The sequence below is a fragment of the Talpa europaea genome (genome assembly GCF_964194135.1).
Source record: "Talpa europaea genome assembly, chromosome: 4".
In the NCBI taxonomy this organism is placed as follows: Eukaryota; Metazoa; Chordata; class Mammalia; order Eulipotyphla; family Talpidae; genus Talpa; species Talpa europaea.
The window spans coordinates 47736873-47751334 of NC_140070.1; the positions used below are offsets into that span (position 1 = coordinate 47736873).

At 43.7% G+C, this 14462-nt stretch overlaps 1 protein-coding gene across 1 annotated transcript in view; it reads right to left on the reverse strand.

Moving 5' to 3' along the window:
* MSL2 (MSL complex subunit 2) overlaps positions 1-6133 on the reverse strand; it is a gene marked incomplete at its 3' end in the record, with an annotated part of 33043 nt that extends 26910 nt beyond the window's left edge. The window contains exon 1 of the mRNA XM_084231777.1: positions 5841-6133. Within this exon, the coding sequence (XP_084087903.1) occupies positions 5841-5982 (142 nt within the window). The 5' untranslated portion in view covers positions 5983-6133. The remainder of the gene's footprint in view (positions 1-5840) is intronic.
* Between the last annotated feature and the right edge of the window lie 8329 nt (positions 6134-14462).

Here is a 14462-nt window from a genome sequence, read left to right on the forward strand (position 1 = left end):
CCTCACATAAAAGGCCCCTGAGTAACCATTACTAAAAGAAAAAGGTTCTCCTACAAGGACTCTTTACTACAGATAAACTTGACTTTCTTTTGCCTAAACAAATCTTAACAGTTCTCTCCCTCAAGCCTTGCTGAAAATGTTCACTAATTCCCCCAATTCCTCTGGGCCCAGCTCAAGCCCCATACCCCCTAGATCTCAATAAACTAAAACCAATTCCCCCCACCCCCACCTAATTCTACAGTAGCATGCTTGCCTTTGCCGTGAATTATTATTTAAACTAGCACTAACATTTCAGGTAATTATATCATGACAAAGTACTATGGATCAAACCTTTTCACCTTTCTCAGCAACCAGAACAATGCATAAAGGGAATCCTTTCCCTAAAGCAATTTCATTTTGTATAAACATAACCCAAGTAGGAATTAACATTTTATAACTAGTTTTCAGAATACTAGAAGGGCAAACTGTAAAACGGAGATTTTTCTTAGGAAAAGAAATCAGTTCAATAAATTTATCTGAAAATAAAAAGTTTATCTGCAAGACAAATTACTAACTAAACACTGTTCTTCCTTACCAGTCTACTAGATAAATGCTCCCTAAAGAATTCTCAGATCAGAGAAAACAGGTAAACTTAAGTGTCAAGGAAAAAAAAAAACTGATCACCCAAATTATACTTTTAACTCCAACCAGATCTGTTCAAACTTTGCTGTAAATAGTTACTCAAAAACAAATCACAAGGAGGGGGGAAAAACTCACTTATGGTTAATTTCTGAAAGTTATACATGTGCAATAAAGTTAACTTGTAAATGTTCTATTACAATGCTTGCGATCTGGTATAACAGCCAGTGCCTCTAACACAATGCCACTGCTTTACTTACCTGTCTGACCCTGTAAGACTGAGCAACATGTCAGTCAGGAGCTCTATGCCTTACTCATCTTTCTTTTCCAGCACATAGATCACATGTTAACAAAGGTATGATGAGTGAAATAACAAGTTTTTAAGATAAAAATGATAGTGACTCTCCAAAGATGATATATAAATGACCAACAGGCAAATGAAGATGATCAATAACTCTAATCATTAGAGAAATACAAATCAAAACCACAATGAGTTATCACTTCATATCCATTAGAATGGCTACAATTTTTTGAAAAAAAGACAATACAAGTGTTGGCAAGGATATGGACAACTGGACCCTTTAGCTCTATAGGTAAAATGGTTCAAACATTTTTGAAATATGGAAAACAGGATGGAGGTTCTTCAAAAAAAAAAAATAGTATAAAATTCAGCAATTCCATTTCTGAGTATATAGCCAAAAGAATGGAAAGCAGGGTCTTGCAACACAGCCAAGAGATGGAAACAACTCTGGATGAATGGATAAGCAAAATGTGGTATATACAATGAAATACTATTTTGTCTTAAAAGGAAATCCTGTCACATGCTATATTAACCGGGATGAACCTTGAAAGCATCCTAAATGAAATAAGTCAATCACAAAAAGACCAATACTGTATTACTCTAACAGTCAGGTACCTAGAGTAGTCAAATTCATAAGACAGAAAGTATAATGATGAACCCAAAAGTTGGGGGTAAGGAGAAAATGGGTTGTTGTGTGATGGGTATAGTATTTCAGATCTTTAAGATGAGAAAATTCTGAAAAATTTTAGAAAAATGTAAATACACTTAATGCTACTGAACTATACATTTAAAAACAGTTAAGATGGTAAGCCTCATATTGTGTTTACCACAATAAAAATATTAATTGTAGTGGTTTTAAATACAAAAGAACTTGAAAACTGAGAAAACTAAATATAAAACATTAACATAGATTTCTTTATAAGTATTCAAACGACCTTTCAATTTAGTGTTCATCTAAAAATGTAGTATAAAGTAAGTTACTCTAGGTTATATGATCAAATTTCAATAATTAGAATTTAGAATAATTTTGCTATTTATAAATTGCTTGCTCAAATACTATTTCTGCTAAACAAGAGATTTTTGAGATGATCTTCAAATTCCAATGTAACTCCACAAAAAATGGGAATGTGAGAAAAATCAGTCTTTCACAAAGTCAAATTTATTTCATTTTAAGCAATCTACTTTACTATGAAAACACATCCTTCCTACTTAGAAATTCTCTCTTTTTTAGTACTTGTTTAATACTTGTTCAAACACTTGTTGAGCCAGTAACTGTCTAGAGAATAAGACCAGCAAAATTCTCACCCTTAAGGGATGTCAAAAGTAGTAAGAAAGGTGATAGTTTTAAATACGTAACATTCAAAACAAACACTTGGTTAGACAATGTCACTGTTTCAGCGGGAAACACTAATCTCCAAGTCCCTTTCCATTTTATAAATGAGAAACTGGACCACAATTATTCAGTAAATCCAAAGCCAAACTGTTTTTTTCCTACTCCAATTAAAACACTAGGAAAATATCCATGTGCCCAAGTAGTAATCATGTGACCAAAATTATTTTACAGGACTCCAAATATCTTGGAGTAATACTTTTCCACTTAGCATGTACTTTATGGATTTATGTCTTTATATCAAACTTGTATCAGTTGAAGATTTCAAAGTTTAATAAACTTAAAATTCCTAGGACAGAAGTTATCAAGTCTCATGCTACCAAAAGAAAAGAAATTGTATTGCAGTTGAGCACAAATGATAAAGCAAGTATTTAGAAAAAGGGGAAAGAACTGACACAAAAGTAGTACCCACAGTAATACAGTACAGGTCACTGTTTATGTGGCCTAGAAAGGTCAGTAATTCTCTGAAGCACTGCTATTCAATTCACTAGAAGTTTCAGGTTTAAATACACAAAAGCAATTGTAAAACAGTGGCAATCAGCTAATTAGCATTTCAAAGAACAATGATAACAAAACCAGTAGTTCCAGTGAATAATTCAGGTTTGACAATAACTGACTTGACAGTTCACTCTCTGATGTCACCTCTTCCTATCCTTCTCTACTTCTGCCCAAGGGTGGGATACTACACACGTAGTATGTACTAGACACCAAATCCATGGACTTGTTCTCATGGGTTCAAAAAGTCTTTCCCCCACTTAAAAAGCAATCCCACATATAGCACAAACATGGAGAAAAAAAGTTGAAGGAGATATAATTATTCCCTTTTATAAAAAGGAAACTGGGGCAAAAAGTAAAAGCAATTTGCCTACACAGTAGATGGAAAAGACAAGATTTAACCAAACTGTAAATCTCATAACTTTCCCTTCCTCACCTCCCTCTCACTTTCTTCCTGAGTCTGTCATAAACACCTACAGGCAAGTCACTAGATAGGAGTGGAGGCAGGAGCAACACAAAAATGTACCAAAAAATAGTATTTTCCCTAAAATATCAGAAGAATTAGATATCAAAAATTACACTGAAAGAATTGTAAATGTACATCACTGGAACAAAGAGTTAACAGAGGGTTTCAAAGGACAAAGAACTTTTTGCTGGAGTGAGCAAGGAAGTTACTGAGGAAGGGAACTGAGGTCACAGAGGAAAGAAGCATATTTTGGCAGAAGGAACTTTAAAGAAAAAAAGGTGGAGAAAAAGAGGAAGATGAAAGGCACAAATGCTTGAAAATGTAAAAAAAATCCATCTGGCTGAAGCAGAGAAATTATATAAGAGAATAGTTGAATAGAAGGCTAAAAATATAGGATTCTGGGTCAGATATTGAAAGATCTGTTGAAATAAAATCCCTACTTACAGCACCAAGACAAAAATAAACTTTACTTTCACATATTTATTATGTTCATAAAATAAGACTGCCCTGTTAATTTGATTGCATTTCTGCTTTCAGCTAAGAGTCAAAGACAGCATCTGATACAAAGATGACTATATGCTGAATCTGAATTCATATATCTGATTTTTTTCTTCCATCTCTTGATAAGGACAGGCTTATGTCCAAAGAGATGAAAATGGGGAGGTGTTGAAACTACATCCAAATTATTGAAATTTTATGCCAGCTATGCAATTACAAAGGTAAGGTAGAAACCACAAACCTTTCCATAGAATGGTGGGGAGGGAAGTTTGAACAGGAAAAATTACAAAGCCCCACTGTCAGAAAAATTCCCCTTATGTTGCCAACATTGGTTTTAAAAAAAAAAAAAAAAAAAAAAACCACTACAGTTGAGCTTTTTAAAATGCAACTTCATCTTCAATATTTTTTAAAATCCTGGTTAGAATTTGAGAAAATGTTCGATAAGACCACAACTATGCTAAAGCTTGGATAAGAAAATATCCAAGCATCTTCATGATTCAAAACTACTATTCCTCCCTGTAAATTAGAGGGCAAAGTCCCACCCACCTAGTGAAAAGGAGACCTTCCAGGGTGATGACAGTACTAGTGCTATTCTATGGGGCCAGGGTGGGCTGCCCCACAGCTCTCCCTTCCCCCTACATCACCACAGCAATTTCCCTCCCCAACACACCATACAGGTTTGTGGAGAAGAAAGTTATAGCAGCTCCTCAGTCTGAAACCTATCAAACGCTGTTAGGACATAAATGAAGGGGGGGGGAAATAAAACCCAGCAAATGTTTAGTTATATTTGTAAAATCTAAGATGAAAGGAAACGGAATAAAGCCCAAATGTCCCATTTTACACATTAACAAACTGAGGCCCAGGACAGTTAACTGATTTGCCCAAGGCAACTTCTCTATACTGCTGTTAAGTGTCTATTACCAGTTACAGCACTTAATCACATTCTTACTCAATTACTTAAATGTTTATGAGATTAAGTACCCAGTACGAAAAAAGAAAAAAACACAATCCTCACCTATTCTGCACTCCCTCAGTGCCTTGCCCCAGAGTTATACAGTAAATGCTGAAGAATGACAACAGAATACCGTATTTCTTTCCTCCTTAGGCCACCACAAGTCCCTAATTACGCTCCTTCATCTAATTAAGATAAAGTAAAAGCCTGAAGTGCTTGGATTTCGCAAGTTCCTGACCAAACCCGTGAGTGGATCAACAAAACCTCAAAATTTTTGTTGGGGTGAGAATATGAAACAGTGTGTAAAATAATGCTTTTCTGTGTCAGTTGCCCTTCCCTTTGTATTAATATTTCCAATGGAGGTTTTTTGAAAAGCAAATAATTACATGCACAATTAAACAGTTATCACTTTTGAAACATTTCATGTTAAGCATCAGCATAACTTCATATCTCAAAAATAATTTAGAAGTGTCCTACCCAACACAAATCAGTATCTTGTTAACATAAACGCCTAAAACAACCCTCTGCCAGGCCACAAAATAGTAAAACCACACAGTAAGGAAAGCAAACCTGTAAAAATTCCACCAACTAAAAAAGTACTTAGGAGAGTACCTTAAGTCTCCCCTGGCTCACTGTTTACCGTCAAACTGTCAAGGAATTTGAAGAACCTGGGGTGAGTTCTGCACCGGCTTCACTGGCTGTGGGTAAATCAGATTATACTACCACCCACACCAGTTTGGGGAAATGCAAACAAGCCACAGGTATAAGTTTTAATCAGGCTTATCCACGGTTGGTATTAAGATTGCTCTTGTATCAACGGGTTAAAAAAGGGCGTGTTTTACCTCATTTCAAAAGAGCCCAAGAAATGGTAAGAAGCTGAGCCGAGTCGAATTAAACAGTTGTGAACGTTAAGACCTCTGTGTAAAGCGTTTTGGAAAGGTTCGGACTTTCTGAAATGCCAGGCAAAAAGTCCTACGGAGAGTTTCAAAAACGAACGACCGTACACAGCAATAACAAAAGCGTCATACAAACTACCACGCCACCAAACCGCTCCAGTTACCACTGCCCCGAAGGTTTTTTCAAACACGCATTGAAAAGGGAACAATAAAAAACGTCTCACCGCAAACACAGCACGAGAGGGACTGTCGGAAGTAAGGCAAAAGCCTGTTAATCTCTGTACACGCCTTGGGGTCTCCCGGGTCGTAGTTGAGCACTAGGCGGCTCGCGGAAATGTAGAGAGCAGTAGCATTCACCGGGTTCATTGCAGACGCTTCGACACCGCTGGCTCCCGGTTGAAAAGAAATTCCGGATCCAACTTTGTAAGCAGCCCGGGAACAATGGCGAATTTGCAACAATTCGGAGGAAATCAGAGCAGAACCGCTGGCCAAAGTAGTAACCAAAATCCGTGCAAGTTTGTGGAGCTGAAGCAATCCTCCCACACATGGGGCCCTGGCGCCCCTCCTCCGTCCCTGAGACTTGCAGACAAAAAAGAGAGCGAGGAACCAGCGTCTGAGTTTGTCCCCGGCGGCCGCGGGGCGCAGAACGCGGCGGCTAAGGCGCTCGGGCCGGGACTCGGCGCTCAGTCTAGCCCCGCGGCTCGGCGGGCGGCCTTCGCGCGAGCTGCATCTCCGGACGCGGAGGCACCTCCTCAGTTCGAGCTGCGCGGGCGCGGGAGCAGGCCCCGGCCCGGTCCGAGGGGCGGGCACGCTTCTCACGGGCGGCAGGGCCCTTACTCCATCACAGCGCCCGGCGCGGATGTAGCGGGGACGGCAAGGGCGGCGCGGGGACGGCGGCCTCTCGGATCTAGCGCACGAAGTCGCGGCGGCGGCGGCGAACGTTGCTGTTGCGGCAGGCAGAGGCCGCCGCCGCTCTCTCCATATCGGACGCGGGCCCCAACGGCGCCTCGGCGGTCAGAGGTCTGCGGCCCCCCGAGGCGGCGAAGCGGCACGGAGAGCCCCCCCCACCCGATGGGGGGCCGGGGAGGAAGTGCGCGGGCCGGCGGCGGCGGCGACGGGAGGGGGCGGGGAGCAGGCCCGGTCGGGCCGCAGCGGCGCCCCTCGCTCTCCTGTCGCTCACTCCGAGGTCACCAGGCGCAAGCGCCGCCCCCTCACTGCCCGGCCATCTTCTCCGCACCGCACACACGGACGCCTCCTCCGCCGAGCACGACGGCCGCCGCCGCCCACAGCGCCCGCCCGGCCGCGGCTGAGGCGAGCGCTCTCCCCGCCAGGCCCTGCCGCCGCCCAGCACACACTGCGAGGCCCCGCCGCAGGCCCCTCCCCCCGTGCCTCGCCGCCCTCACCCGACTCCACGCGCCACTAGAGCTCGGTAGGCCCCGGGCTGCTGCGGCCTTAATGGATCCCGCGGGCTGTGCGGCGCCTCAGGCCCTGCCGGCGACGACGACCGTTACCCCAACGGGCAAAGCCACTGTCATTCCCCGAGACTCCCCCGCCGCCGTCGTCGCTAGCGCTGGCACGCATGCGCAGAGCGCACTCTCACCCCTCCCCCTCCGCCCTTTCCTTTCCCTTCGCTTCCCTTTTCCCCTGCTTCTCCTCTAAGAGCCCCCTCCACACCCTCTCACAGCTACCGGGTCGCTCCGCGCATGCGCGTGCGGCTACCCGGCACCGCCGCCTGGCGCCCTTACGCGTGCGCTTTGACCGCCCACCCAGAAAACCGGATAAACACACCAGCCAGCTCGCGGCAGCCCCTCCCCGGTGCCAACCCACCCTGAGCTCACTGCGCATGCCTGCCTCTCCACTTACGGCTCTCAGAACAGAGCATGCTCTCTTCGAGGCGCCTGCTCTCCGCCCCTCCCCCACGCGCTCTCAAATTCCCCCTTAGACGCCCGGGCTGCGGCGAAACCCTCGTTAGTTGACCCATGCTTCCCGGCGTGGGCGGTGGGCGGCCAGCACCACGCTGCTTCCGCGGCGGCGGCCAACGCTGAGGCCCGCCAAGTCGCGCCATGTGGCGTTCGGGCCTGGCCCCTACGCGGCCCCTCCTCGCCCTCATGGACCACTGAGTTAGGAAATAATCCAGCGCGGCCCCAAGCCCCGCCCTCGCGGCCTGGCTCCCGGAGCGGCGCGCCCCATGCACGCCAGGGCGCTGCCGCGGCCGCTCCACGGGGCGAGCCGGGAAGGCGAAGCGAGCGACGTGGCCGCGCGCCCAGCCGGCGTCCGGAGGCGTGGGCGGGGTGACGGCAGGGCCGCGCCGAGCGCAGGCCGAGGGCTCCGCGGCCGCCGCGGGCGGGTAGTAAGCGGTGGGCCCGGCTCTCCCCGTGGCCCTTGATCCTGGGCGTGGGCGACCGGGCCTCCCGGGGGCGCCGAGCTGGACCACGCGGAGCGCGTCCGGGAGCGGAGTCCTATTTACACACAAAACCACCCCTCTCCTGGCAGCCCTAGCAGACCTGGACTTCCTGTGCGAGCAAGTCCTTTGAAGAATCCATGATCCTGCTGTAGAAAGAAACCAAATCCTTGAAAGTATTTTTTTATTAACAAGCCTTAATGTTTTGGTAGGGCCCAAGAACAATGACATATAACTAAACAAAAATCTAACATAGGGTCCCCTCCCATCTAAAAGTACAAACCATTTTTGAGTAGCACAAATAGAAACAGCATAGAAGCCACTTTTTACCTCTGACTATTCTAAAACGCTTCTTAAATTTTTGCACATAGATTTAACTACACGTTTACAAAGTGAATATACATGTGGGTTTGGGGAGTTTAACTTAAAGTAGAAGTGAATAGATGAAAAATCAAGGGAACCCATGTAACATCTGATGTATAATTTTTATTAACCATTTGAGGCTAGGTTTAATTACGAGGCCTAGCATATTAAGTATTAAACAGTAAGACTAACTTCCTAATTGTATTAAGCAGCAAAGCAGAAACTAAAGCTGTGCCAAATATTTTTGTATCTGGAACAAAATTGTCTTGTATCTGGAAAAAAACACCCTAAAAATCGCTATCATTTTTAAAAGTCCCATCTTTATTCTTTTGGATAGATTTTTTCTAAGTTCACCTTCAAAAAAAACTTATACAATTCTATTTTTATTCTAGGCTCTTAGGTCTTCTCCCACAACTCGTGTTTTCACCCCCAGGGGAGCAACATGAAGAGTAAAATAATCACTGTTTTCCTTTCAGGCAGCATAAATTAGCAGTCATCCTAGGCAAGTGACAACTTGCAGAGACTTAACCTTGCGGATTTTGTAATATATGGATACTTTTTTAACCTTTTGAGGTGTGCACAATCCAAATTAAGATTAATTCTTTTTTTTCTAAGATTTATTTATTTACTTATACAAGCACTGGGTACAGTCAGAAGGGCAGGAAGGTGAGAGAATTCATCAGAGCCAGAGCAGGGAGCAGAGCAGGCAGAAGGACCTAGGTACACTGCTGAAGGAAGCAGAGGGCGAGACAGGAGAGGCCTGCGCGCCATGTGGGTTGCTCCGAGGCCGTGTGGGGCCCTGGCCCTGCGGCCGGGGATCGAACCAGCGCTGCAGAAGCTGCGGGCAGCTTCAGGCTGCGGGCAGCTTCAGGCTGCGGGCAGCTTCCCAGCCCAGTGCTCAACCCGCTGCGCCACCGGGGAGGCCCCAAATTAAGATTAATTCTGTTGATGGTTAATTTGGGAGGGGGGGTGTGGAGAGAAGAATCAGGGGAGGGAAAGGGGAGGAGGAAGGGAGAAATTTAGAACAGCTCTTTTTCAGCTTCTGTAACTGGTTGCAACTGGCCATAGACTGGCACTTAGAAGCAAAGTATTTCAACATTGAAGTATATTCCCTGTCTAATACTTATTTTCTTGAGGGAACTTGCTTTAAAATAAAACAAATTGAACTGTTTATAGAAAATAAGATGCTTTATATCAAATATTTAGGAGAAATATATAACTCAAATCCCTTACACAAATAAGTTTTGCATACTTTATTACTTGGAAAATAAAAGTGTTAGGATTGACAACTCTCAAAAATACAGTAGTTTTGAATGTATTGGTTGCACCACGGTATGGACAGTTCTGGAGTACTCTGCACAGAATTTCTCTAATTATATTACATTAATATGTTACTTTTGTCACAATAAGCCAGCAGATTATTATTAACTAAAATCCCCATTTTATTCATACTTCTTCAGTTTTTCTCTGATATCCTTTTCCTATCCAACATACCACAGTACATCTAATCATGCCTCCTTTGTCTCCACTTGGCACCCAGTTAAATTTTCATTCAGAAACACATTCTCTTCTTGCGGTCTGTACTTCTTTCCCATTTTGAATTAAATTTAGCTCTCCTTTTCTGTCCTTCAAGATTGCAACTGCTTACCTCTTCCACTGCACTTACCACACTATGTGTATCACACTATGTGGCAATTAATGGTTTAGTCCCTATTACAACTGCTAGAAGGTCAGAGTTTCTAATTCTTTGCCTTTTATCATCATTGCCTACATTAAGGTGTGACATATAATACGTGCTCGGTAATTTTTTTAAATAATTATGAATTACTAGAATGTTGATAATATAATCCCCAGGACAGTGTGTGGTACATAATAGGCATGGACAAATGTTTGCATTTCCTTGAGGAAAGATATAAAATAGTTTACAAATTTGGCGCCTCCCTGGTGGTGCATGGGGTTAAGACACAACCTATAAAGCTATCCACAGCCACTGCAGCACAAGTTCGATCCCTAGCCAGGGAGATACCCACATGGCACAGCAGACCTCTCCTGACTGGCCTGCTGTTCCCCTCAGCAGTGTATTTTGTTAGTCTGCCTTTTCTGTTCTCTGCTCTGTCTCTGGTGAATCCTCTCACACACACCCCACACCTCTGGCCTGTACCCCGGTTCTTGTATGTATAAATAAATAAATCTTCAAAAAAATAGTTTACAAGCTTGAGACAGTTCTTACGTCTGCTTTGTCGATGTCAATTCTAAGATTTTTTTTTTAAAGATTTATTTTATTTGTACAAGAACTGGGTTACAGGCCAGATGTGCAGGAGGGTGAGAGGATTCACCAGAGACAGAGCGGGGAACAGAACAGGCAGACCAGCGATACACTGCTGAGGGGAGCAGCAGGCGAGACAGGAGGGGTCTGCTCACCATGTGGGTTGCTCCAAGGCCGGCGAGGATCTAACCGGCACTGCGGAGGCTGCAGGATAGCTTCACAGCGCTGTGCTCAACCGCCTGTGCCACCGGGGAGGCCTGTCAATTATAAGAGTCTTAATAAAACCATAAGTATGGGGCCTCCCCGGTGGCGCAGCGGATTAAGTGCAGCTCTGTGAAGCTGTCCACAGCCTCTGCAGCATGGGTTTGATTCCTGGCGGGCCAGGGAGATTCCCACACTGCGCAGCAGACCTCTCCTGTCTCAACCGCTTGCAGTGTATTTCGGTCCTTCTGCCTGGTCTATTCCCGTAAAAAAAAAACACATAAGTATGGATTGATTTGAAACACAAAGTAATCTATCAACAAGTAATTATTGATTGCAATCTAGCTCTTTGGGGACAATGAAGTAAAAGCAAAAGTAGTAGCTATACTTTCAAAGAACAAAGATCAGACTGGTAATAAGTCAGAGGGATTCTGAAGGATTAGGTAGTGCCTTTAAAAAACTATGAAGCAGTTATTTGTCTTCCTTTCCCCTCCTCATCCACACATCTTCCTCTGCCTGCTCCTCCTTCTTCCTCCACCAAAAACTATCTAGAGATAATGTTTCCTGTCCCACATTCCCAAGTTGCATTCTCCCTGACTATTTCTTCACTCCACTGCCTCACCATTTGATATTGACTGAACATTTGTGTCCATCCACTCCCCAAATTCATAGATTGAAATCCTAACCCCTGAAGTGATAGTATGAGAAGGTGAGGCGTTTAGGAGATATTTAGATTACTGATTAACTTATGATAATGTAAGTGGAGCCCTCATGAATAGGATTAGAGCATTTATAAGACCCCAGAGAGTCCTCTCCACTGTCTCCACCATGCAAGGATACAAAAAGGAAGTCAACCATCTTCAATCTAGAAGAGGATTTTCAGCAGGTGACCATGCTGGCACCCTGATGGCAAACTTTTGGCATCCAGAACTGTTAGAAATAAATATTTGTTGTTTAAGTCACCCAGTTTATGATATTGTATTACAGCAGTCCAAGTTAAGACAACACTTCTAACAAATTTTAACAAGTGTTTAATCTACTGTTACTGTGGAAAAAAATCAATCCAATTAACCTCAATCTGTGGAAGAGTGATAATGTGAATGTATAACAAAGCTTCAGAGACTGGGGCCTCCCCGGTGGCGCAGCGGTTGAGCACTGGGTTGCGAAGCTGCCCGCAGCCTCTGCAGCGCCGGTTCGATCCCCGGCTGCTCCCCGGCCACCGGAGGAGGGTCCCACATGGCGCGCAGACCTCTCCTGCCGCCCGCTGCTCCCCTCAGCAGTGTGTTTCGTCAGTCTGCCTGCTCTGCTCCCCGCTCTGTCTCTGCTGAATTCTCTCACCCTCTCACGCTTCTCACTGTACCCAGTGCTTGTATAAATAAATAAAAATAAATCTTAAAAAAAAAAATAGTCTTTAAAAAAAAAAAAAAAGCTTCAGAGACTGGCCAGAGCAATCATCTCTGCAGGGAGCAGTAAACCAGATGAAATCAAACCAGACCAATCCTTCTTTTTCCTGACCACTCTATAATCAAACTTCCTCTCCTACTTTCTCTTCCTTAGCTGTCTGTGATCACACCTCTCCTCAAGTCTGAGAGTCAACACTAGAACCTCTTCACTTTGTATACAAATTCCTGTTGATAATTCTATCACTTTTTTTTTCAAATCAATTCATTTGTCAATTCATTTCATCCAAAAACATTTAGCAAGTCTATGAATGGGATGCACCCATTTATTTTATTCTCAATGATTTAAAGATCTTTAGCCTTTTCATTCCTAAATCTAGCCTAAACAAAGCAGCTTACTTTATTGGTAATCCACCTGACACAGTGCCAGAAATTATATTAAAGTACCTACTAAATGTTACTGTTTTTATTCTCTAAGACACATTCAACACTATTCAAATGCTTATTAAATTTGTCCATTCATATATGCAACCAACATTTGCCAGTTTTATGCCAGGCATTCAGAATACAACAATGAATAATTCAACAGTTTTCAGTCCTCAAAGAGTTCACAGTCTAGTTGGGTGGCAGCTATGTACACAGCTAATTTATAATTCAGAGTGGTAAAGATTTAGGGATGCATTTGATGCAAATGTAAAATGTCTCAGCAGGTATTTCTGTTATAGGTTAAACAAGCTTTGTAGACTTTCCTGGGGAAATAACTGCAATTATCCATAGCATTGTTTCTAAGGGAAAATGTGTTCCACATTCCAAACAGTCAATTTAAAATTGAATTTTTGGAACATAGCCCATTTGTCCCTAGTGGCTGTCTATTTCCCCATAATCTAAAAATGCTATCTTAGGACAATTTATATTTCTTTACAACTTCCACTTGTCCCATATAGTATTACCTGAGGGTTGCACAGTCTCAGGGTTAACCAATTTACTCTCCAGATCTCAGCAGCATACCACTGAGACAGTCTTCTCATCAAGCATCTAGGACTAAAGGAACCCAATCCTAAATTTGACTTCAGCTCACTATCAGGGAATGTAGTGTTCATCATCTCTTATTATTAGGGCAATGCAAATCATAACAATCAGCTATCACATCACACCAGTGAGAATGGCTATTATCCAGAAAAAAAGAAACAAGTGTTATGGAGGGTATAGAAAGATGGAAAACCTAGTACACTGCTGGTGGGAATGCAGATTGGTGCAGCAATTATGAAAAGCAGTGTGAAGATTCCTCAAAAAGTTAAAACTAGAAATTCCATACAATCCAGTTACGCCACTCTGGATACTTACCCTAGAAATACAAAAACACTAATTCAAATAGATTGATGTAACCCACATTCATTGCAGCATCATTTAAAATTGCCATGATCAATCGGGCTTCCCCTGGTGGTGCAGCGGTTGAGCGCTGGGCTGCGAAGTTGCCGGCAGCCTCTGCAGCACCGGTTTGATCCCCTGCCGCCGGCGAGGGTCCCACATGGTGCCATGGACCTCTCCTGCCGCGCCTGCTGCTCCCCTCAGCAGTGTGTCTGCCTTTTCTGTTCTTCACTCTGGCTCTGGTACATTCTCTCACCCTCCTGTGCCTCTGACTGTACCCAGTGCTTGTATGCATAAACAAATAAATCTAAAAAAAAAAAAAAATCATTAAAATAGCCATGATCCGGGTCTCCCTGGTGGTGCAAGGGTTAAGACTCAACCTATGAGTAACCCATAGCCACTACAGCACGAGTTCCATCCTCCAGTCCTGGCCTGCCAGGGAGCAACCCACATGGCTCGGCAGACCTCTCCTAACTCACCCCCTGCTCCCTTCAGCAATGTACTTTGGTCAATCTGCCTATTCTGTTCCCCACTCTGTCTCTGGTGAATGGTGAACCCTCTCACCCCCCACACCTCTGGCCTGTACCCCAGCTTTTGTATGCATAAATAAATAAATCTTTAAAAAATAAATAAAATAGCCATGATCTGGAAACAAGTGCTCATCTAATGTGTATGAAAAGGATGTGGTGTGTATACGCAATGGAATACTGAAATACTACTAGTGATTTACAAAAAAAAAGGTGAAATTCTGCCACCTGCAACAATGTGGATAGACCTTGAGGGTACTATGCTTAGTGAAATAAGTCAGAGAAAGGCAAACACCATTATAATTGTATTCATATGTGGC